Below are 26,819 nucleotides of genomic sequence, written 5' to 3'. Positions count from 1 at the left end.
AATACCGGGAACAATCTGTACTCCACCAACTGATTTACATCATCATCTCAACATGTGATCTCGTTTGTTCAGTGACTCATTATGCCTATTTTCTGAACTTTGTTACAATATTTTCAAATGTTTCATAAGAACAATACATAAACCGCCACAAAACGCTATATAGTGTTCTAGCAGCAGGTGGCTCGAATAATTATCACGCGCTTTCGTTTTAAAAACAGGTTCGTATTTGAATTTCGCATGTAATTTATAATTCAATGACATGTGATGAAAGATCTCAGACAGTCGTTTGACCCTTTTCATATAAAATACAACGTAGAGACCATACATTTTCGGTTAAAAAAGGTACATACTTTTTTTTACTCATGATTGGTAGCAAATGAAATCAGGTTTTGCATTCTTTTTTTGGACAGAACCAATAACCTTATGCTAACAAATAAGATCTGCAAAGTTCTGACCTCGTGTATGCACCAAATTGCAATTGTTTGACAATATCTAATAGCAAATGAATAACAAAATCATGCGTGGCACGCATGAAGAGCTGGCGCCACGCATGAGAAAATGTAATGCAAAAATTGATCTGGCTTTAGGCCACAACAAATTGATTAAATGTTAGTCAGATTTGCTGCACCTATAAATTTTAAAACGAAATACAAATATTTTTATTTTGCGCCCTTTAAGCAGCAACAATTTTGCATTGCACCTATTCATTTAATGATTTAGTTTAAAGTAGCCTATATCTAATTTAGGTGGCAGGGGATATGTCAGTGAAAGGGGGTGAACATTACATATCTTTAGGGTAGGGATATCTTATGGTCTTTAAAAATCAACTAGGAATTTATAAGATTTATTTGTTGTGTTAGGTTAAAGAAAGAATGTCTCAACATTTTGGAAAAAAAACATTGAAACTAGTTGACAGCTCCCTAGCAAGTACATTTTGAATTTCACTTTTGGCGGAAGTCAATATTTCTCGCTGAAGAAACAGATCACAGATTTGAAGGTAAATTGTGAGCAATCTAAACGTATGGGAGACACTTTTCTAGGTAAATAAACACAGCACAGGGATGAAATAAATGAGTAATGTAGTCAAAACTAGGATTGCATTCTGTTTGAATGTTCTGTGCCAAATGGGTCAAATTTCTCAATTTTTATTAAAAATTAGGCTGGTGGGGGGAAACATCAAGGACCATAGTTTCACAAGTGAAGAAGCCAGCCTTTTCTTTGGGTGTATTTTCAATGTATGTTGCTTATGTTATGACTCTGACACAAAAAGACTTTCCTGTGTCACTTTCTTTTTTGATGAAATGGATATATATGAGTGTTTGCGGCCTCTCAGAACTCGAAATTTGGTAAAAAAAATATATCCCCTGCCCCCTTACAAAATAGACTGTTATAACGCTATGCGTTACTAGATTGGTTTATTGTAAAAAAAATGGCGGCGTTGGTCTGTCTTATCGCGTCGGCCAAAGACACAAATGGAAATGTTAATTTTGCCCCATGACAATGCAGATGATTTAAGTAACTTATTTACATTACAGCCAACGCGGAACAAACATAATCCTTGGTCACACCACAGCCAGAATCATTAGTACTCGGCGGCCTTGTCATGTTTTCACGCGGCGTATCGCCCAGGCACTCAACATCAATCCGTGCAATAACGCTGAGTCTGAATTTACCTCGCGTACTTTCGCGGCATAAATCCTCTGCATACGTACGCGGATAGAGTTCAAAGATATACACCTACATGTGCATTTGTGTAGCGTCGAAACCTAGATTTACGCTACTTTCATGTTATTATTTTCATGTTTTAATAAGCGGATATGATGTTTATATGATGCTTTATAGACAAGTTTTATAATAGCATATCCTAAAATATATTCAACAAATTATGCGCTTTAACAAATTATTGTTGAATTAATTAAGCATAACTGTAATGTTTCGTTCGATCCTTAAATTAGCATTATTCAATTTGCAATCCCAAACATGCTTCCGAGTTTTAATGCTAACTCGACATTAACAATTAAATTCTAGTGTCAAATAAACAGTGCTTATCCTTTATCTAAAAAGAAAGTGCTCGAAAATTATGCAGACATGTAGAATGTTGCATGAAAAGTGTGGGTTTATTTTGTGTTGTATAAATACATGAGCATCACTTCAGAATGTTGACGCGTGTTCATTGGGGAAAAAAAACGCCCTGATTGGACGTTATTTCATCACATCTTTAAATAGAAACAAATGCCAACATTCATTTCATACTTAATAAAAAAGGCAAATATTTGTATTTCTTGAAATTCTGGAGCACTTTTCTTGTAAATATTTACCAGAATTTGCTTTAATACTGGAATATACGGGATAATTGGGTAATGAGTAGCGACAGGAAAAATAGTAAGTATGCAGTAATAGATTACATAAAATTAATTATAATATTATAATAATTTTATTATAATTGCTCTTTTAAAATTTAGCGACTAACTAATCTTATAAAGATTTTTTTTATGATGCCAGAGCTCCAGATAAGGGTCGTATTTTCGTAATTACGAACAAGTCAGTTACGTATTTATTTTAAAATCTTGTCGTACCATTAAGAATTACAAAATCACGTTACGAATATTATTTTTACATCGGTTCGTATCGATTTTTATTGAGTTATTTTCGCGTATTAAAGATCTTTGCGGTGCTTATATAGAATGGTTATCGGGTTTGTTTTAAAAAGCGCATTTTTCCAATAAAAGCGGCGTGTACAGTCTATCTGTAAAAAAACAATGGCGGTGCCCAGAGAGCGTCCTAAAAAACTGCAAAGCGTCCAAAAACACGCTTTTAACATATTGTTCGCAAAGTGAGCAGAAGTTAAATGTTTAGAAAGACATTATAGAAAAGATCTTATACGCTGTTGTATGTTCAGTTGCCGATACAGTCGGAAAAGCTAAACAAAAACGCGACACGATGGGTCCAAACTTAAACACACACAAAAACATTGAACGAGTGGAAGGGACAAGTCCTGTGGCTAATGATAATCGTTGAAAAGATTGAAGGGGAGACCCGTTTTAAATGTGAAATATGTAAAAATTCATCTAAGGCATGCAATCTAAGCACAGTTTGGGCATATGAAGGTATTGGAAAAAAAAATTGTATAATACTGAAAAGACACTGTTGAACTCGTATAAATAAAGTTGCTAGTATGTTTATTTTGATTTTTTTTGCATGAACATAACCATTATTATTTATTTGAGGTCATTTAGAAAAAATAAGAATTATTATCCAAAACTTAGTAGTAACGTTTAGAATAAAATTTCAGAGTTAAGTCTAACTTAAGAATTCTTTTTGAAAATCTGGTAGTAATTTAAGAATTTCACAAAACCTTATCTGGAGCTCTGGATGCGCATCGACTCGGCGTCATATAGCGGCTTGCCTTGGCGGACAGATGCGAAGCAGCGCGTCGAAATGCAACGTGCCGCCGCAGGATGTGAAATGTCACCGGTCATATGCATATGTTTGGTAAAAATCTGCAATAAACTTGTTGGTATTGATTACGTTAAAAAAGCCAAGATAACATGCAACTGAGTGTCGCCGTTGAAGTCAACAAAAAAGAATGCGTCTTATATAAATTGTACACGCCTCCTATCTACTAGTTCAAACTGTTGATGGCTAAGTTCAAGGTGTACAATTATGCCCCAAAATCATGAACTTAACATAAGTGCAAAAGTGAAGAAACTTTCCGGACCTCAACAACTTTACTTGGATTTGATTTACTTTGTTTATATGAAATACAAAACGTTTACTACCCATTTATTATTTTTCTTTCATTACCAAGTTACGTTGTTTTTTTTTACTTTACAAAACTTAAACTTCTCATTAAATTACTAATTTTAACAGTGCTAAACTAACAAAAGTAATGCATCGAGTATTGTATAATACCATAACCTACTATGTTTAGAACTAATACAAATGCAAGATATTTCCTATTAGTGTTGTTTTTTTCCAAAATTACAGCCTCTTACAGGGTGGCAAAAAGTATTTTAAAAAATCCCCAAAATTTCCAATATAATAAGCCAAACTTTTAAATAAATTCAATTGGTCAAACAGAAGTTTAATTCCCTAGCAGTTTTATAATAGGAATTTTAGAAAGCAGTTAAATATATGCACTTATTAACAATTGGTATACTGATAACTGTTATTTATAATCGTTATAATAATGTTTTAATTTTCCCTATGGTTTATCGCACTTTTTCCCGAATCAAAAAGGTACAGGCTGTAAAATATAATGTGAAGAAAAATCACTGCTTATGCTTAATGTTAAATTTTAATGTATTATTAATTATTTCATGTTATTTACACTGTAACCATCATTGAAGAAAAGCTGAGTTTCTTACATGTATAAAACTTTGATAATGAAAACTAATTTAAGTAGTCACTACCTGGTGTGAGTAAGCAGAACAGCTATTTTAGATTTTTAACCAGGGTTTCGAAGAAAACTGGTTATTAGATTGGCGAATGTCGGCGGGCTAGCGTGCGTAATAAGCTTGTCCTGGCCATAACTATGTTGTTCATTGTGAGATTTTAAAATCATATGGCACATTTGTTCACCATCAGTGGACGGTGTGTCACGCCAAAGAATCACGTCAATATCTCCAAGGTCAAGGTCACACTTTGAGTTCAAAGGTCAAAAATGGTCATAAATGAGCTTGTCCGGGCCATAACTATGTCGTTCATGGTGAGATTTTAAAATCAATTGGCACATATGTTCATCATTGGAGGCCGAGGGTATGTCGTGCGAAAGAATTGCGTTGATATCTCTAAAGTCAAGGTCACACTTTGGGTTGAAAACCTGGTTTTGTGACAATTTTGTCCCTTGTTTTATTTATTTTTACAAACTAATATATTGGATAGGAGCTAAAACTCAGTTATTATCAGTAAATGATCTTGCATTGGTATTTTGCAGATATTGTGCATATATTTTGTATGCCCCCGGATCGAAAGATCGGGGGCATATTGTTTTGGGTCTGTCTGTCTGTCAGTCTTCTGTCTGTCATTCATTGTGTATGTCACCAACTTAAACCTTGGTTAAACTTTTGCAATAACTTTTTATGCCCCCCTTCAAAGAAGAGGGGGTATATTGCTTTGCAAGTGTCAGTCTGTCTGTCCGTCCATATGTCCGTCCACCAGATGGTTTCCGGATGATAACTCAAGAACGCTTAGGCCTAGGATCATGAAACTTCATAGGTACATTGATCATGACTTGCAGATGACCCCTATTGATGTTCAGGTCAAAGGTCAAGGTCACGGTGACCCGAAGTAGTAAAATCGTTTCCGGATGATAACTCAAGAACGCTTATGCTTAGGATCATGAAACTTCATAGGTACATTGATTATGACTCGCAGATGACCCCTATTGATTTTGAGGTCACTAGGTCAAAGGTCAAGGTCATGGTGACCAGAAATAGTAAAATGGTTTCGGGATGATAACTTAAGAACGCTTACGCCTAGGATCATGAAACTTCATAGGTACATTGATCATGACTCGCAGATGACCCCTATTGATTTTTCAGATCACTAGGTCAATGGTCAAGGTCACGGTGACCAGAAATAGTAAAATGGTTTCCCGATGATAAATCAAGAACGCTTAGGCATAGGATCATGAAACTTCATACGTACATTGATCATGACTGGCGGATGACCCCTATTGATTTTCAGGTCACTAGGTCAAAGGTCAAGATCACGGTGATCCGAAATAGTAAAATGGTTTCCGGCTGATAACTCAAGAAAGCTTATGGCTAGGATCATGAAACTTCATAGGTGCATTGATCATGACTCGCAGATGACCCCTATTGATTTTCAGGTCACTAGGTCAAAGGTCAAGGTCACAGTGACAAAAACATATTTACAAAATGGCTGTCACTACAACTGAGAGCCCATATGGGGGGCATGCATGTTTTACAAACAGCCCTTGTTAACATATTGTTGTTAACTAGTAAAATGATTAATTTATGTATACTTTGATCATTCAATTTTCAAAGTTTATGGGTCATAATGGGATATTGCAAATAGAAAAGTTTACCAAACTTTGACAGTTAATCGACAGTTACCATGAAAACTCAACCTATAGTGCTTTCTATTGTAGCACTGACTAAAATACTATTGTATTGGATCTAAAATTATACTTATATTTAACATATTTGACCGTTAAATACATGTGTACTAAGTATTTGTTTTATAACAGTAATAGACGTTACCAAGAACAAGTGTCAGAATGAAAAAAAGATGTCATTACACATACTTCTTTGCCTTCTTACAATACAAATTTAGCGCTTGCATGGGCTAACATGGTAATTTCTTTTCTTCTATCCATTAATCGTCAGTTTTTATTTAAACCACCATTATACTTTGTGCATGTGTACCATTCTGATCAGAAAAACATCATAAAAATCGAATGACTGGTCATAACGATTGCTTGTATTGCTTTTTAATTCTCCAATAGACCCTTTTCACATTCCTGATTTCGAGCTCTGCAAGAGTTGCATCTCTTGATAAATCAAATCGTGAACGTCAGGCTGACGATGTGGGAGCTGTGCTAATCTTTATAGGCATAATAATGTTAAGAGAATAAATTTGAAAAAAAAAGAAATGTTGTTCAATTTGTTGTAAGGCGTAACAAAAATAATTGTTTGTTTCCGGTGGCCCGACCTTACCTAATTTTTTGCCGCCGGTCCTTATCTTTTTTGAGCCCAAAATTCGAACAAAATCGGACCGCGTATTTTTCGGCGACGGTCAATAAACTTGTCAAACTTGTCTACGTTATCCGCATATCATTTTTATTGTTATTGAAGCGCAAGTGGTAGCTGGCCAATCAGCAATGAGTTTGCTCACACATGATATTGGGTCATTCATGCGCAGACACTGTACACTTGGAATACACAGTCAGTTGATCTTGTCGTCTGCCAACAATATAGCGGCCGATGGCAAACGTCGTATTTAAAGATTAGCAAATCAAAAGAAGCGTACCAATAAATAAATTATTTCTAAGCTGATTACTTAACACCTTTCTCCCGACTATCGATCTGAATTAAAGGATGATAATTAAATAATTAGTTCTATTTCGACGATGTTACACCTTTTTGCCGATTATCGTTTGAAATTAAAAGGTGATAATTAAGTTGTTTTTTACCCACAAAAATGCTATTGTAAAGCAATATGGCAACCAAATTGTATATTTGCTAGGTTTTGCAATGTCTGCAGTCAAATGATATGCACATTTTAATTAATGTGGCAAACGCATACAATTTTTCGGACTGTCGTTTTCGGATACAGTTATTATTTTTCGTCGATTATAATTTATTTTCGAAGTTCTTTATAGAAGAAATAGAATGACGAATGCACATGCGGTGATACGGACGGTGTGGTTTATAATATTTTAAATTGTATTCACAGTGTCCGACAAATTTCTTATTTTTCAGGTAGCCAACTGGGCTACCAATAAAAATATTTGGTAGCCCATAAAATTTTCCTACAAAATGATAAGAGGCAGGTTTTCATCTTTATTTTATTTCTTCATTTACATAAACATAATATGTATACATACATATACATAAAACAGCAAGTAGTCTGATGTACACAGTCAATATCGTAAATTAATATTACAGTACAGGCACCGTGTACTTAAATGTAAATGTACCAAACAAAATCATATACTACATGTAGATATAACATGTATGTGTACTTAAATTCGGACAGCATGTTAAGTCGTAAACGTAAATAAAGCGTTTAGATGATCAATACGATTGACTCGTATGGTGTTAATCAATGCAATTGCCTTTTTAACGACAAATACCGAGTTTCAAGAAATCAAGAGTATTAAATCATTTATTTACTTGTGTCCGACTTTAAGTACTTTCCGAATTTACGTATTGCATCCGTATGTTACGACACTTGTGTGCAGTCAGTATACAATACAATAATTGTTTCAATAATAAAGGAACTGATACAGCGTAACGGTAACGATACAGTGTGTTTACATGATATTTTATTAAGAAAAAATGCCAATGCCAAATAATTCGCGAGATACCCCGGTACTTTAGATGAAATTCACAACGAAACTTTAAATGGAAATTAAATGATCTCAATGCTGTACCCGCTACGAAATTTTTATTTACAAATAAATACACCCATGCCAATTTTCGCGCGCTTTTTATCAGGACAAAGAAATTCATTTCTTAAATGTGGAATTTTGTAACCTAAAATAGCTGTACACAACGCGTGCAAACCGTGGCAGGTTATTTACGCATGTTGCAATACAACGGTCCTGATTGGGAGCTTATTTCATCATATCTTTAAATAGAACCATATGCCGAAATAAATTTGACATTTAAGAAAATTTCAAACGTTTGTGTTTATGACTCTTATCGTCTATATTACCCACCCATAATTTGGTTTTAAAAATATAAATCGGGCATATATGGGATTGTTGATTAACAGTCGATTAATCCAATTATTAATTGACAATGCAAACTAATTAGCAGGTGTTAACCGCGTTCACAAAGTTGTCATTAATATTCATTTTCGGTTTCGTTACCGTTTTGAAGAATCCGCTATTGTTTTGATTTATTTAATGTTTGGCGTCCTTGGATATTTAACGACATCAAAAACGTTGTCGCTATTACTGATTGTTGCGGTTAACAAAGAATTCCAAACTGCGAAATGATGTTGCATCATGTGCGCCAACTATCCAACCAGCTCTCATTATATTATTAGCAGACGACAAATGTTGATTCTGATTGGATGATTAAAATACACTGTTACTGTTTAAGACATTACCGCAAGTGATCGGTGACTGATTAGATAATTGATTGCACTTTGTTATCGGATTATAAGCAATACACAGTGTACAAACACATGGTCAGCGTGTTTATTCTACGTATGTCTGTCAATAAACCGGGCTACCGCTCTTATAGATTTATAGTAGCCCGGCGGGCATCAGCTGGAAAATTTCAGTTGCCCGATGAAAAATTTCGGTAGCCCCCGGGCTCCGGGCAATGGATTTGTCGGACACTGGTATTCACCTGAAAATACAATTGGAAAGACTATAAAAAAGAACAATTAGTAAAGGCTCTGGATGGGTTGGTGGATCTGCCCTTTATTCCTGTTGGATTCCTGCGGCTGCGGTTCCAAGACCCCCGGCCTAATTTTCAGGATTTCAAATTTGGAACAATCGACACCCCTATTAAATGTTCATCTATAAAATAACTTATGTTTGTACTTTGACAAGTACCATACTAATTATTTGTATATTGAAAAATGTATGTTACATTATGATATGTGATATGCCCTTGTTGTCATTAAAAGAATATAAACAAGTTGATAGTAAATGTGTATATAATTATTTCAAAACCAGTTTTCGCGCAGCTCAGCTGGTCGGCTCAAAGAAATTTTGGGACAGCGCTAGCCCTGGTAGATAGACCTCACGACACCAGAACATAATATACTAGTAATCTGAAAATGTGGTCCTTTGGAAGCATAAACTGCATCCAAGAAATATAATAGCACACCCAGTTTGATTGGGTCTGTTCATGGTGATAATGTTACATGCAACACCACTCGCGTCCCCCAAGCATGGCTTTTGGGCTATTTAATATATTATAAATTATAAATAATATAGTATATACTCCATGATTCCAAAGGAACGGAAAGTATAACAACACTGAATTCCTATAGACACTGAGGGTCAAGCTTACTGCGACTTTAGTAATGCCTTTTATTGGTAATAAAATGGACTATTAAAGCCGCTGCCAGAAGTCAACATTAAACTCGGAAATAAGGAAAGCAACAAATGCAAAATTAATGAACAGCAAGTTTTTATTTCATTAAAGCATTTAAATAAAGCCATATTGCATTACATACATCATCAAATTTATTGTACATACAGTTATACACAAAAAAATGAGAAGAAGATGCACCATGTACGACATTTTCTAAAAAAAAATATTTTTAAAAATAAAATTATTTTCCTACCTACCTACCCTAATTTTTTAGGCCATGTCAGTGGAAACAAACATATTTTTTGTTAGGCCTAACATGTAATCAGTTGGAGATACTTAATTGTGTTGATTTGTTTCCTATTTTTATTTTATAAAACGTGTATTATACAAAGAACACTGTATTATGGGAATTTTGAATAAGACATAACTTGGAATGGACATCATTAAGGGAATTTTCTCGAACAAAACTGTTCATTTTGTTTTCTGAATATCATTTGGTAATAATCTGTCTATACTGTAAGTATAATGAGCACTTTTCCATTACTTTTTCTTTCACAGTGAATTATTTTTTTCATTTTAAGTGCACTTTTAAACTGCGTTCATGCATGCATAGACACGGTTTCATGTTTTTTAGGATTTAGAAAAATCTTTTTAAGCATCCACTTTTGTAGAAAAATGTGTTGAAATGATACATTTATATAATTTTATGCAAGTGTCTATTTTACTGAAAATTTGTCAAAATGAATAAATACAACAGGTAAAATTGCATATAATGAATTGCTGATTTTTTTCCCCCAGGATTGATTGCTTATTCCAACTTCACATATTTGTGTTTTAAAATGTCTTTAACAATGGCAATATATACTCTTTTGATAATGTAACCGTGATATACATGATGATTGTTATGCCCCGGGATAGAAAGATCGGGGGTAAATTGTTTCTGGCCTGTCTGTCTGGCATTCATTCATTAACTCATTCATTGTATGCGTGTGTCCCAAAACTTAACCTTGGTTAAAGTTTGATAGCTTTTGCAATATTAAAGATAGCAACTTCATATTTGGCATGCATGTGTATCTCACAGAGCTGCACATTTTGAGTGGTGAAAAGTCAAGGTCATCCTTCAAGGTCAAAGGTCAAATATCATTGTATTTTTCTTTCCTAAAACTTTAACCATCGTTAAAGTTTGGTCATAACTTTTTGAATATTGAAGATAGCAACTTGATATTTGGCATGCATGTGTATCTCATGGAGCTGCACATTTTGAGTGGTGAAAGGTCAAGGTCATCCTTCAAGGTCAAAGATCAAATATATGACTTCAAAGCGCTGCAATAGGGGGGAATTTTGTTTTTGACAAACACATCTCTTGTTTAAAGTGAAAAATGACATTTAGAATCATATTGGTAGTGTGTGTGATACAAAGGGAATTTCCATTTCCCTCAGGCATTTCCATCAGTTAATGAGTAGTTTGCGGATTTATAAGACACGGTTTGTGAGCAATACTTCAACTGTCTGTGAGACTAAAATAAAACTTATCTGAATTAAATTGTTTCTCATTAGCGTCACTTAATTTTGTTTATAGATAAGTAATTTTGTGTTTATTTATAGATAATAAACTTAAAATTACTGCTACTTCATGGGTGTATACATGTAGATAGCAATGAGGAGAAGTGCCATTCACAAGAACCATAATCCTACACTATCTTAACCCTTTGCATGCTGGGAAATTTGTCGTCTGCTAAAATGTCGTCTGCTGAATTTCTAAAATTAGCATTTTCTTCGATTTTTTTCAAAAAAATCCTGATGAGACGCCACGTTCTATGGCGTCTCATCTGGATCCAAACTGTTTGCAAAGTCCTTCAAAATTCGGTTCCCGCACTGAAAGGGTTAAATAAGAGATATTGCCCTTTGTTGTTTTTGTATGATGTAACTTTTCAGGGCTTTATCTCAAATCCTATACAAGATTTCATTAGGAAACTTCATGGGTGTATACAAAGTGCCATGCATAAATTTGATGAAAATGAAGATATGTCCTGCATTTTTGTCCCCTACCAGTTTCACCGGAGGGGACTTGTGGTTTGCGCTCTGTTTGTCCGTCTGTCTGTCTGTCTGAGAGTCTGTCTGTCACACTTTTCTGGATCCTGCGATAACTTTAAAAGTTCTAAATATTTTGTCATGAAACTTGAAACATGGATAGATAGCAATATGGACATTATGCACATCATTTCATTTTGTTCCTACGTCAAAAATTATGGTTGCTATGGCAACAAATAGACTAGAAATACTGCTGAAAATGGTGGTTTTCTGGATCCTGCGATAACTTTAAAAGTTCTTAATATTTTGTTCATGAAACTTGCAACAACATGGATAGATGGCAAAATGGACATGATGCACGTCATTTCATTTTGTTCCTACGTCAAAAATTGTGGTTGCTATGGCAACCATAAAAAAATTTAATGGTGGAATTTCTGACAAATTTTGGAGCCGGTAGGGAACCATATTGCTTGATAAAAGCCTTGTTTTAGTAAGAGTTTTCTAGAAAAAAACTAACCAATCAAAATGTGGACTTTACACAAAGCTTATTTTATTTTAAAAATGAGGACTTGACATACAATTTATGTACCATTAAAGTTATGACTTGATACACAATTCATTTGATCAAAATAAGACTTTGCATACAAGTATATTCAAAATAAGACATTTATCCAAAAAAATCTTAGCAATCAAAATGAGGACTGGCCATGAATGACATTGATGAAAATGAAGACTTGTCCTGCAATATTTTATTGAATAAGAATTTTCTCAAAAAACCTTATCAATCAAAATGAGGACTTTGCACAAAGCTTATTTTATTATAAAAGTTAGGACTTGACATACGCTTGAATTACCATAAAAGTGAGGACTTGATACACAATTTGTTTGATCAAAATAAGACTTTCCTACAACTAGTTTTTTTTTCAAAATAAGAACTTTCGCCAAAAAAATCTGTAAATCAAAATGAGGCCTCTACACAAAATTGATTTTATTATAAAAGTGAGGACTTGACATCCATTTGATTTATCATAAAAGTGAGGACTTGATGCACACTTTATTTGATCAAAACGATGACTTTCCCTACAATGAGTTTTTTCAAAATAAGAACTTTTTCAAAATAACATCTTAGCAATCAAAATGAGGACTTTGCACAAAACTTATTTTATTATTAAAGTGAGGACTTGACATACAATTGATTTATCAAAAAAGTGAGGACTTGATACAAAATATATTTTATCAAAACGATGATTTGCCCTACAATTAGGTTTTTATGCCCCCGGATAGAATGATCGGGGGTATATTGTTTTTGGCCTGTCTCTCATTGTATGTGTGTGTCTGTGTCTGTCCCAAAACTTAAACCTTGGTCATATATATATAGTAACTTTGAATATTTTGTTAAATTTTGTGTTTAGATCCTTTTTAATTCTAAAGTATCAAGGCTATTGCTTTCAAACTTCAAATACTTTCTTACTATCATGATGGTACTGTACCTGGCAAGTTGAATTTGACCTTGACCTTTAAATGACCTTGACTGTCAAGGTCAAATTAATACATTTTGCTTAAATTGCCATAACTTCTTTATTTATTTTCACATTTGATTCATACTTTGACAAAACAACACTTACCTGACATACCACAATGGACTCGACCCAAACCATCCCACACACCCCAACCCATAATCCCCCCCCCAATTTTTTTTTTCTTTCTTATTTTTAAAAGATTATCTATTAAATGACCACACACCCACATTATACCCCCTCTCCATGATGGCTTACTTTATACTGTCAAGCACTCGAATAGTCGAGCGCGCCGTTCCTAGACAGCTCTTTTTTTTTAATGCTCATACATTCTATGTGGCTTCAGATGTAACCTCCATATTTGGTATGCATGTGTATATTGACAAGGCCTTTCCATATGCACACAAATTTTGACCCCTTTGACATTGACCTTGAACTTAGGGTCCGGGTTTAGGTTTGTAAAATATGTGTTTAGGTTTTGAAAATGCTTCTATGTCGCTTCAGATGTAACCTTCATATTTGGTATGCATGTGTATATGGACAAGGCCTTTCCATACGCACACAAATTTTGACTCTTTGACCTTGACCTTGAACTAAGGGTCCACATTTAGGTTTCGAAATCTGTGTTTAGGTTTCAAAAAATGCTCATAACTTCTATGTCTCTTCAGATGTAACCTTCATATTTGGTACGCATGTGAATATGGACAAGGCCTTTCATTACGTACACAAATTTTGACCCCTTATACCTTGACCTTGAACTTAGGGTCAGCGTTAAGGTTTCGAAATCTGTGTTTATTTGCTTATTGTGTTGTGGAAAATGACTGATGAAAGCTGTTTTGTACTTTGCAGATGATGCTGAGGTATAGTTAAGTCATTAGGGAAAGAACTTGACAAAACCAGTTCCTGTATCATTTCCTGGCTTATGATGAAGGTGTGTATTTGAAATTTTTTGTGTTGATGTTAATTATGTGTGTAGAAAATAAGAAAATACAATAATTCATCATTTGTTCGGAACTTCCACCATCATAAGTTGTGGAGGACTCACACTTTAGTGCACACCAATGGTGTGAGGACTTACTGTCAGTGCGAGGACTCTAGTCCTCAAAATGTTTTCATTTATGTTAGTTTTGTTGACCAAGCAGTGCTTTGCACAGGATATTTTTCAGACGCCCCGGGGCCATTAGGGTTGGGATAGGTAGGGCAATTTCCTGCATACGCTAATTGTTTTACATTAATTTTTGACGTTATTTGGTTTGCAGAGTTTTTGCGTTTTTTTTATTGAGACAAAGAAACAATATGAAATACATGAAGCACTGTTCATTTGTTGCATTAACATTAAAATTGGGAAGCGAGTTTCGGATTACAAATTTAACTATTCTAATTTGAGAATTCAACAAAACATTTATACTACATGTAGTTGTGTATAATTCAACAATAATTTGTAAAGAGGCTTTATGAGTCCAATAAATGATTTGACAACATTATGCATGAAATGCACTATTTCCACGAGGATGTATTGAATGCCTACAAGTGCTGTTGCTCTTGGAAAGCGTGCGCTGTCATCGGTTAATATTGATTTTCCAATACAACAACGCTCCACCTTTAGGTGGGCTTAAGTTGGGTAAAAAAATTTCAAGTAATTGACAAATGATCGTAAATTGGCTCTCAAAATATTCACAAATTTCGCTTTGATCTGAAAAATGGCTAGATTCAATTACTGAAAAAATACTAGTACACTAATCGGTAAATTTCAAGCGCACTGCATACTCTGATTTCCAAATTCAAGCGCCTCGGCGAGGGACCGTTAAATGGCTTGTGAAAAGCATTGCCTAATCTTACATCATTTTAACAAAAACATGCATTGTCCTCAAGTTGACTGCTACTCACGGTACTCATACACAAACACATTGTGTTATAAGGTCAATATCTTTGAACCCAAATTGGTTTTGGATTATCGTGACGCATAGTTAAATCCAAAAACACGCACATATGGTGTTGTGTTCTAAACTGCTTTGGGGTATATTTCACCTTAGGTGACATATCTTGTTATACACAAAACTGTTTTAATAAGAAGGCACCTAAACTATCTATAATTATTTTATTAAAGGTCAACCGAACACTGTGTCAAGAGATTGGTTATTTTACAGTCTTAGTTTAATCACACCTCTGAAGATGGATTTCATAAAATAAGAATAAAAACAAGTCGTGCAAGAGAGCAATAAGTTCTCACACATGACCTTTTACAGGGTTTATTTGTTTTGCTGAAGTCCTCACAATGCTGTTTCACATTCCTAATTTTTTATGCAACCCGGATCGAAAGATCGGCGGTATATTGTTTTAGGCCTGTCTGCAGTGCCTGTCATTGTGGCATTGTGTCAGTCATTGTATGTGTGTGTCCCAAAACTTTAACCAAGGTTTAAATTTTGCAATAAGGCCTAAATTAAAATTAAGTTTGTTTGCCCTTTACCGACCGACCCACTTTTTACCCCCCGACCCAAAAATTTTTATTGCGATTTCTGAAAACATTTTTTTTTTCTCGTTTTTTCGCCAATCATAAAAGATATAAAAAAAAGCTGTCTGGCAGTTAAATACTGACAAATGCATTTGAGCAATTAACATCATATTATAATGAACACGTATTTGATGTTATAACACACAAGCATGCATTTGATATTGATATATGCAAGAAACAGCAAACAAGATAATGTAAAGCTACATAGGGCTTCGTACACTGCAACAGTGCTTTAATAACGCTCGATTGGTCATTGTCGGCTCGGGTACTACTTACATGTACCCCGGGTACTCTTAAGTATACTTACATGTACCCCGGGTACGATAAATATACTTAATCGTACCCGGGAAATTTGACGCTAAATCGGTCGTTGTCGGCTATTTTTTTTTTATTTTAATTATATTGACATTTATATCAATTTTCTGTAAAATGGCCTTCTATATTATCGAAACTCATACTCAAAAAGCATGTTGATGCAGTTTTTTTAAAGAGAAGTTTGTTTAAGCTAATCGAAAGCGCGTTTTACAACATCGGATTTGGGGAGGAAATACTACTCGGGTACAGTCTAATATCGACTTAAATATTAAGTATATTAACCGTACCCGGGGTACATGGAAGTATACTAAAGAGTACCCAGGGTACATGTAAGTAGTACCCGAGCCGACAATGACCAATCGAGCTTTAATAACAGTGTTTTAAATATTCATAGACTATTAGTGTATTAAAAATATAATTTCTCAAATAAAATAAAATAATTTTCCTACCTACCTACCCACCTGTAAAATTTAGGGTCGGTAAAGGGCAAACCAACAATATTTTTATTGTGGCCTAATTTTTGCTTAAGTTTTGAAATAATTTTTGCAATATTGAAGATAGCAACTTGATATTTGGCATGCATGTGTATCTAAAGGAGTTGCATATTTTGAGTGGTGAAAGGTCAAGGTCATCCTTCAAGGTCAAAGGTCAAATATATGGGGGAGACATAGTGTTTAGAAAAGTGCCATGCATGAATTTGATGAAAATGAAGATTTGTCCTGCATTTCTTTTTAATAAGAGTTTTCTCAACAACTTACCGATCAAAATGTGGACTTTACACAAAGCTTATTTTACATGTATTATAAAAGTGAGGACTTGACATACAATTGATGTACCATAAAATTGAGGACTTGATACACAATTGATTTGATCAAATAAGACTTTCCATACAATTACTTTCAAAATAAGAACTTTATCAAAAAATTCTTAGCAATCAAAATGAGCACTGTCTATGCATGACAGTGAAGAAAATGAAGACTTGTCCTGCAATATAATTTTTTTTTAAATAAGAATTTTCTCAAAAACCTTATCAACCAAAATGAGGACTTAATTACACAAAGCTTATCTTATTATCATATTGAGGACTTGACATACAATTGAATTACCATAAAAGTGAGGACTTGATACACAATTTGTTTGATCAAAATAAGACTACTCATTTTATTAGCTCGGCTGTTTTCGGAGATAACCCGAGGTATTGTCATTCCCAGCTCGTCGTGTTGTCCGCCGTCAGCCGTCCGCCATAGGCGTCGTGCTAAAACCTTAACATCTCTAAAATCAAAGTGCTTCCACCTACAACTTTGAAACTTCATATGTAGATGCACCTTGATGAGTTCTACACGCCACACCCAATTTTGGGTCACTAGGTCAAAGGTCAAGGTTACTTGACCTCTAAAAAAGCCAAAAAAATTCTGACAAGCTTTCGCAGCCGAGGGTTGGCACCCATTATGCGGTGCTCTTGTTCTCCTTCTATTAAGCTGATACTGTAAAAAGAACGGTACTCAAGAAACTATTTGTCACATTGCTACTTACTCATCCTGCACTGTGAGATAAAATGATGTAAATTCATAATGGGCTTGAGCTCATCTGTTTTCCATTGTTGATTATCTGACCCCATGTCATGCTGTTCAGGGTCTGACAGTAAGAAGCTGTTTAACCCTTTACCACTTAGATACGTATTTTCACGTATTTGAAGTTGCTTAAAAAGTTAATTTGAATTTTAGACCTTTCTTAATAGATTCAAGTTTTTAAGGCTTCGACTCCAAACCTTAGATACTGATTAGCAACAAACAGCATAAAACCTGAACAGAATGCGAGTTGCTTGCAGGCTGTTCTGGTTTTATGCTGTTTGCTGTTTGCACATTTTCACTTTGCTTCTGATGGGGAAAGGCTTAACTAATAATATTAGCCCACAATTTTCTATACAATCCTTATCTGACACATTCTGGTTTCCTGCTTGTCATATAGATCTGCTTTTGGACTTAAAGTTGCACGAGCTGCACAGAGAGTACGTTTGGCTGCAAGTGGTGCCATGTTGCGGGGACTTCGTGTCAGTGATGCAGCACCAGCCTGCCCGGATCAGGTAATTTAGAGAGACTCTCATGCCAAAATCAGAAATATACCTTAAAGCCTCCCTCTAAAAGATTGGAGCATATGGACCTGGCTTTGGCGGGCTATCTGAATTATAAATTTGTAGAAATTTAGATTGATAGGGTGTGAAACAAGATATTTTGTCTGTCATATTTAATGAAGAACATTACGCCCAGTATGTACTGGTAAGTTGCCAAAAGAAATGTTGATCAAAGTAGATCAAACAAATAATCTTATGGCATGCAAAGCAGTAGAAATTTATATAATCTGACAGGAGCTGCATGAAATCATATTGTATTATAGTTTTGTTAATCACATGGCCACAGCATTGGGATACTTATGGCTTTCAATGACTGAGCAATAAATGGAAAGAAGATTGTGCGTGTGATAAATGAGTGATGGAACGCCTGCATTTTAGGAGTGTAGTTGAATACAATTAAAATAAAGCGAAAAAGGTTATTCACCTTTTAGATGGTTGGCTTACAGAACATAGTTGAAGCTATCAGCAAAGAGCACTCTAGTTAAGCACATGTGACATTCCATTTTACCAGTGAGTGTTTGTTATAGACTACAGCTGCAGTTCAATCCCCTGTCAAGTGTCCACAATTGGAGACTACCTCCTTTGACACTGACGTGGTTGTACATTCCGGCCAGAATAAGAGCATCAGTGTACGTGTGGCGGACATTCAGGTATGTAAAATCTTAATGGATTGAAATAAATATTTGTTTGTTCAAGACTAGTAATCATGCATTTTACTGGTATTGCTGATGTTGGCTAATACTTCACAGGACATTTAAGTAGATGTACTGACAGGCATCATATAACTAAATCAATAAAAAAAACGAGCAAACATTTCAATACAAACAAAGATACAGCAAAGATTATGTGCAATACCTTGTTTTATGGAACAATGTCTAAAATATGTCGAAACTTTGTTCTTCATCTGAAAGTTTCTTTTAAAAAAGAGCAAAATTTTTAAGTCTCATTTCACACTTTAAGCCACATGTTAGTCTCATTTCACTTGTTTTTGCCACATTTTCAAACCTCATTTCACACTTTGTGCCACATTTTAAAGTCCCATTTTTTACTTTGTGCCTCATGCAAAAGTTGCATTTCAAATTTGTGCCACATTTTAAAGCCTCATTTCACAGATTGCCACTTTTTGGAGTCTCATTTCACACTTTGAGCCACATTTTACACTCTCATTTCACACTTTGAACCACATTTTCCAGTCTCATTTCACACTTTGATCCACATTTCAAAGTTCAGACTCATTTCACACTTTGAGCAACATTCTTGAGTCTCATTTCAGATTCTTTGCCATATTTTGGTGTGCAATCTCACCTGCTTTCTTGCAGCCAGACCAGATGGACAATGTCCTCTGCCTGTTCACGTACAGCTGGGAAGTGAAGTACTCCACATGGAAAATCACGTCCTCCAACCTCGAGTGTGAGGCTCTCCAGTTTGAGTTCTCTGACGTCACGTTGCCCATAGTAACCGCTCAGTTCACCGTGACGAGTGGGAAGAACAGCGTCCCATTGGATAATCCACAAAATATCACAGGTGAAGTAGCCTTGAGGTTTGATACCTTTTCGAGTTTATAAAACAGAGACATGTGACTGGGTATAACATCATTTAATATTTTAATGACAGCTTATTTGTTTTTGTTTTACTACAATCAAGGGTTATTGTTATTATTCTGCGATAACCTTGTCTTACGGCCTAGATATGATCAGATGAAATTAATTTAATGCTAATTATGCAAGCCTTTAGGAATAACAACTTTTATTACAGGTTATTTCAATTCTACATCTGGATATTACTCTTCTCTATATGATATGATGGCCTTGAAAAAAGTAACAAAACAAAACATACTGTTTCCTTATCTAAAATGTGGTATTAAACTTTTTATTCCATTTCTAGTCCGCATCTACAAGTGTGGTACCATGGTAACCAACTGCGGTCAGTGCCTTAGTATGGACCCGGAATACGAGTGTGGCTGGTGTGTGGGTGCAAGCCCCACATGCTCCTTGCAGACTCTCTGCCCTGCATCTGACTGGCTCGACCGCTCAGCTGTCTGTCCCAACCCTCAGATACTCGGGGTACGTGTGGCCATAATGCAGGTGTGTAAAGTGTCGTCCCATATTAGCCTAAGCACAGGCTAATCGGCAATAACGTTTTTCACTTTTATTGAATTTTGAGTTTAAATGAGGTATTTTCTTAACAAAAATCCAGTTCAGGCAGAAAGTGTAGGTTTGGATTAGTCTATGCAGACTGTATAGGCTAATCTGGGGGCAACATTCCACGCACATGCATTAAGCCCCATTTTTCTAGAGTGCGAGACATTTGGAAATGCTTATTAAACCCCACTCCATTTAAGAATTACAGTACTGAAATAATTTGGGCTGTCTGTCTCCCTGGGAGTTCATTAGGTTAAATTGTTCATTTATTTTTAAATAAGCAGTCCTCATAGGCTTATCAGGGACAACATTTTCTGCCTAGACTGGATTTTTGTTGAAAAGAGACAAATTATCATCCCAAATTAGCCTGTGCAGACTGCATAGACTGATCTGGGACGCATGCATTAAGCCAGGTTTTCCCAGAGACGGACTTATAGACTTGTTTTTTATGAGCCTAGGGTAAGTTACAAATTTGTATACCAAAAAAACTCCTAATCAAGTTTGGTATTTTTGTTTCATCAATTCTGTAAGTATGGTCGCACACATAAACTGGTCTGAAAATCTTCTGTATGCATTTGCAAACATTCAACAATAAAACTTAATGCAATTTTCTTTATGATATCAAGATGTCAATTTGAGAATTTTAGCTCGGCTGTTTTCGGAGAAAACCCGAGGTATTGTCATAGCCAGCTTTTCGTGTCGTGTCGTCCGCGTCATGCTAAAACCTTAATAATAAAGGTTTTGAACATTGGCTCTAAAATCAAACAGCTGCCACCTACAACTTTGAAACTTCATATGTAGCTGCACCTTGATGAGTTCTACACGCCACACCCATATTTGGGTCACTAGGTCAAGGTTACTTTGACCTCTAAAAAAAAATTTAAAAAAAATCTGACAATCTTTCATTTATTCAAAAATGCACCCACAGCCGAGCGTTGGCACCCGTTATGCAGTGCTCTTGTTATAAAAGTGAGGACTTTACATACATTTGATTTATCATAAAAGTAAGGACTTGATGCACACTTCATTTTATCAAAACGATGACTTTCCCTGCAATTAATTTTTTCAAAATAAGAACGTTTTCAATAAAAAATCGAAGCAATCAAAATGAGGACTTTGCACAAAACTTATTTTATAATCAAAGTGAGGACTTGACATACAATTGCTTAATCATAAAAGTGAGGACTCAATGCACAATATATTTTATCAAAATGATGACTTGCCCTACAATTATGTTTTTTGAAAATAATAAATAACCCCAGAAAACTCTTATCAATCAAACTCAAAACTTATTTTATTAACCCCTTGCATGCTGGGAAAATTGTTGTCTGCTAAAATGTCGTCTGCTGAATTTATAAAATTAGCATTTTCTTCATTTTTTTTCAAAGAATACTATCAGAATAGCAAACAGTTTGGATCCAGATGAGACGCCACGTTCTGTGGCATCTCATCTGGATCCAAACTGTTTGCAAAGGCCTTAAAAATTCGGTTCCCGCATTGTAAGGGTTAAAATACATTTAGTCCAGACTTGACATACAATTCTTGGCAAGCATGTCGTATTAATCATTTCCTAATTACAATCATAAGATGGATAGTTATGTAGATTGATGTTGTGATTTAACATGGCTTTCGATTCTGTCATGCAGGAGATGATGCCAATGATTCACCATTAGAAGGCATGATGGTAACGGTGGCCCAGAACTCTGCTCAACTAGAGTTCTAGCAACATTCTGACATGCTCACAAACAACAAAACATACTACCGGGTAAGGTATTTGGTGAGACAAAATCTCTGGTTCTCATATGCAATCATTCTTGTTAGCTCGGCTGTTTTCGGAGTAAACCTGAGGTATTGTCATAGCCAGCTCGTCGTGTCCGTCGTCATGTCGTGTCGTCCGCTGTCCGCTTCGTGCTAAAACTTTAGCATTTTGTTAACCTTTTGAACATTGGCTCTAAAATCAAAGTGCTTCCCCCTACAACTTTGAAACTTCATATGTAGCTGCACCTTGATGAGTTCTACACGTCAAATCCATTTTTGGGTCACTAGGTCAAAGGTCAAGGTCACTGCGACCTCTAAAATAAAATTCTGACAAGCTTTCATGTATTCAAAAATGCACCCGCAGCCGAGCGTTGGCGCCCGTTATGCGGTGCTCTTGTTCAACTTCATAGCGGACATGGAAGTTATGACAAAGGCTGGTGATGCCCCAGATGCACCAGAAGACATTAATTTTTATGCCCCCCTTTGAAGAAGAGGGGGTATATTGTTTTGCACATGTCGGTCGGTCCGTCTGTCCGTCGGTCGGTCCGTCCACCAGATGGTTTCCGGATGATAACTCAAGAACGCTTAGGCCTAGGATCATGAAACTTCATAGGTACATTGATCATGACCGGCAGATGACCCCTATTTTCAGGTCACAAGGTCAAAGGTCAAGGTCACAGTGACTCGAAAGAGTAAAATTGTTTTTGGATGATAACTTAAGAATGCTTATGCCTAGGATCATGAAACTTCATAGGTACATTGACCATGACTGGCAAATGACCCCTATTGATTTTCAGGTCACTAGGTCAAAGGTCAAGGTCACAATGACTCGAAACAGTAAAATGGTTTCCAGATAACTCAAGAATGCTTACGCCTAGGATCATGAAACTACATAGTTAAATTGATAATGACTGGCAGATGACCCCTATTGATATTCAGGTCACTAGGTCAAAGGTCAAGGTCACAGTGACTCGAAATAGTAAAATGGTTTCCGGATAACTCAAGAATGCTTACGGCAAGGATCATGAAACTTCATAGGTACATTGATCATACTGGCAGATGACCCCTATTAATTTTCAGGTCACTAGGTCAAAGATCAAGTTCACAGTGACTCGAAACAGTAAAATGGTTTCCTGATGATAACTCAAGAATAATTAGGCCTAGGATCATGAAACTTCATAGGTACATTGATCATGACTGGCAGATGACCCCTATTGATTTTCAGGTCACTAGGTCAAAGGTCAATGTCACAGTGAAAAAAAACATATTCACCCAATGGCTGCCACTACAACTGACAGCCCATATGGGGGGCATGCATGTTTTACAAACAGCCCTTGTTATATTCAGTTTAGCAAATTGTTATAAGCATTAGATACTAACAAAATAAGGACTCAACACACACTTCCTTGTATTGTGCATGTGAGGACTTCAAATACATTTCTTGCTTAACATGTTCTGTCATTTTTTTGCTAAATTTCTTTATCAAATATACATGTAGTTACTTACAAAATGAGGACTCAACACATAATTCCATATATTGTGAATGTGAGGACTTCAAATTTAATTTATTTTTTTTTTGTTTCATGATATAATTATTTTCTTTTTAACTTCACCAGATACACATATTTGTTAATGGAAGTTGTGAGCATTTCTAGCTTTCTTGTGATGCAGGAGTTTTTTCCCATGCACAAAGGGATATTTGTTTGGCAAAATGTATGCATTTATTTAACTAAAACCGCACTTGTTTGGACAAGTATGGGTCTAAGTGCTCTAACACACCAATTTCATCAAAAGATGACATTTTCAATATGTACTTGCGGTTATTAAATCATTCGCCATATTTCCGAAAAAAGAATGAAAGGGTTTGGATATTAACATATTGTCTTGCTGCTGATTATAAGCAGAACCGGTAGTTAAGTTTTAGAAACTTATTTTCAATACTGTCCACTGAGCAATGTGAATGAATTTTCTAAAGCGGTCCAGCTTGAGCCTAAAACCTCCTGATCAACTTCTGAAGACTTTACCACTTTTGGTTAACAGTCAAAGCGGCTTTAATGGCTAAGCACTCCAAAATTGATATATACATTTTGTAAGAAATTGTCATTGTAACGGTCAGTTTTATGCTGAACTGTTTATAGACAAACTGAAGTTTCAGTCTTTGATCCCAGACATTATGCCAAGTTAAAACAAAAGATAGTGTGAGAGGTAATTTACTACCACAACATATCTAAGTAGTGAAGTATTTCATCTAGTTGTTTGAAAGGAGTTTGCCGGTGAAGGAAATCCAAGTAGATTCTGTGTGACTGGTGAGGCCTTTAAAAAGACTGTAAATAACTTAAGTTGTTTTGCATCTAGCACTTCCATACTTTGTAGACAGGTACTATACCACATCAGGAAAATGCCTATAGTTGTAACCTTATATATACACATGTTTAAAGAAAGCTTTCAGACCCAGCATTTGATGATGTCTGCTCATCTAAGTGAAAAGATTTTACTAGTGACATCGAGAAAATCAAAGCGCTGAAGGCACTGAAGTTGTTTGTTGTTGTCGTCCTTGATTAGCATGTGTGCATTGCACAGGCTAATCAGTGTGCACAGGCTAATCTTATTTGACATGCATTAAGCCCCGTTTCCCTGAAAGCAGCCAATATGTACAGATTTCAATGATAAACACTAGACTGGTCAATGTCGTCTTACAAGCTGGTAAATACACTCACTGCAGGAGTAGAGCAGACGCTCCTAACCATTCGTCGTCTGCAGTGCAGACAGGCAGCGTAATCATTCCTAGCATAGTAGTTACGGTTCTAAGCGTAGCTAAGGCTTCTAAGCACATACTGATTTGCAAAACATTCTCTGTAAATTTAGTTTTGGCTCCTGACTAAAAACCAGCTAAGTAGCTGTACATTTTTTATGGAACATGGTATCTTTCTGAAGTATTGAGTTTGTATTATTTTAGTTCTATTGTAAGTTAAGGGCAATAGATGTATCCACTTTATAGCAGGGTCTGTATTCATGGAAATTTGTTTTTTAGCCTGGAAATGATTTTTGAACTCTGTGTATTTTGCTTATCGTGATGTGTAACATGACTGATGAAAGCTGTTTTGTACTTGGCAGATGATGCTGAGGATGTAGTTCAGTCATTAGGGGGAGAGCTTGACATAACCAGTTCCTGTATCATTTCCTGGCTTATGATGAAGGTTGTCTGACATGAATTAATGTCCTGAAGTCTTTTGTGAACAGCTCTTACATACTTGCAGTGTTATTATACCCCTACCTAGCTACCCTTTGGGAGAGGGCTTTTGTATATAATACTTGAATCATTCAGTCCTTTTCGTTGGTCTCCCTTGAAGGATTTTCATCAAAATTTGCCAAAATGTCCATCTCAACATGGTGATGTGCAAACTGTTTGCCACCATTGTGTAGGCTAGACAAAGTCACTTTTGAAGGTCAAATGTCAGACAGTAAAAATATTGAGTGTCTGCTTTATAACTTCTATTACCCTTTAATGATTTTCTAAAAACTTGGCTTAAATGAATATATCAGCAAGGTTTTTGTGCAGAGCAAATACAGTAGTTTTACCAGCTAAAGGTCAAGGTCATAGTTTAAGGTCATATGACAGATGTCTGTCAGTCCGTCTCGACTGCAACACTCAATAAATCTTATATCCCTTAAATGATTTTCTTAAAACTTGAGCCAATTTTGTGTCCAATCTATAAATCATATACTTTGTGAAGGATTTTCTTCAATCTTGAAACAAATATTGACCTCAACAAGGCTATGCGCAGAACCCATGCTTTAGCTATGCCAGCTAAAGGTTAAAGTCATAGGTAAATGTCACATGACAAACCATCTCATATAATTTTCTTACATTATTTAAAAACTGTTTTATTAACTATTTGTTTATTTGCAAATAAGACACTTGTCTTTCTGAGGATTAATATGATCCTGTGGCCTGGTGAGGTGGGTTTTTTATGTCACTCCTGTGACAAACCTCTAGTTCTGACAAAGGTTTCTAAATGGCATTCTTGTTCATGGCTTGTTTCAAATCTAATATTCAGTCACATAAATTATGAGCAATGCAGTAAGTGATAAATTCACCGTGTTATCACACAGGATTAATGAAACGTAGAGAAATTGAAATTTCATGAACATAGCATTCACATGTAAATTTGTTTGAACTTGCCGCTCATTTAGCCTGCATAATGGTCTAGCATCTTACTTTCCAAACATACAAACAGAAAAAACTTGTTACACTCCTGCATTTCAATAGGATAATTGTGATAAACAAAGCTAAAAAAAAAATTTTCCAGGTTCCAACAAAAAGATTACGAAAGTTTGATGATGAAGACTGAAAGGAACAAAGTGCAAGCAGTCAAACAGATGAAAGAGTCAGCTAGAGTAAAGAGGTAGGATTACTTTAGTCAGTAATAACCTACCTGTTGCATCCAAAAGCCATGTCCCTATGTTAAAGGTCAAACATACACAAATTGAGTCCGGACCATAACTTCATAATTAATGCTCCAAATCAAAGATAACCTGACAAACATATTACCCATCACAGACGATGTGCCGACCAGTGTGTTTAAGGTCTAGGTCACAATAAGGGTTCAGAAATCAATAATAATTTAATTGTGTCCATGACATAACTTCAAGGTTTAGTATCCAAAT

At 35.5% G+C, this 26,819-nt stretch overlaps 1 protein-coding gene across 17 annotated transcripts in view; it reads left to right on the top strand.

The window, feature by feature from the left end:
• Window positions 1-26,819, top strand: part of LOC127851468 (plexin-A2-like) — a 203,150-nt gene that overhangs the window by 174,955 nt on the left and 1,376 nt on the right. For 3 of the 17 annotated variants that reach the window (XM_052385275.1, XM_052385263.1, XM_052385274.1), the window contains exons 3-7: window positions 18,780-18,902; window positions 19,572-19,776; window positions 20,137-20,336; window positions 22,040-22,158; window positions 26,462-26,557. In XM_052385275.1, coding sequence (XP_052241235.1) covers window positions 18,780-18,902; window positions 19,572-19,776; window positions 20,137-20,336; window positions 22,040-22,066 — 555 coding nt within the window. In that variant the 3' untranslated portion in view covers window positions 22,067-22,158; window positions 26,462-26,557. Of the gene's footprint in view, window positions 1-14,143; window positions 14,226-15,080; window positions 15,214-18,109; window positions 18,205-18,779; window positions 18,903-19,571; window positions 19,777-20,136; window positions 20,337-22,039; window positions 22,159-25,265; window positions 25,349-26,461; window positions 26,558-26,819 lie in introns of those variants that run through there. The other 14 variants (XM_052385271.1, XM_052385272.1, XM_052385276.1 and 11 more) reach the window with 11 other exon arrangements.

This window comes from Dreissena polymorpha, chromosome 11 (assembly GCF_020536995.1).
Source record: "Dreissena polymorpha isolate Duluth1 chromosome 11, UMN_Dpol_1.0, whole genome shotgun sequence".
Lineage (NCBI taxonomy): Eukaryota > Metazoa > Mollusca > Bivalvia > Myida > Dreissenidae > Dreissena > Dreissena polymorpha.
The sequence above is the reverse complement of the archived record's forward strand: the minus strand, read 5'-3'. Positions and strand labels throughout refer to the sequence as shown.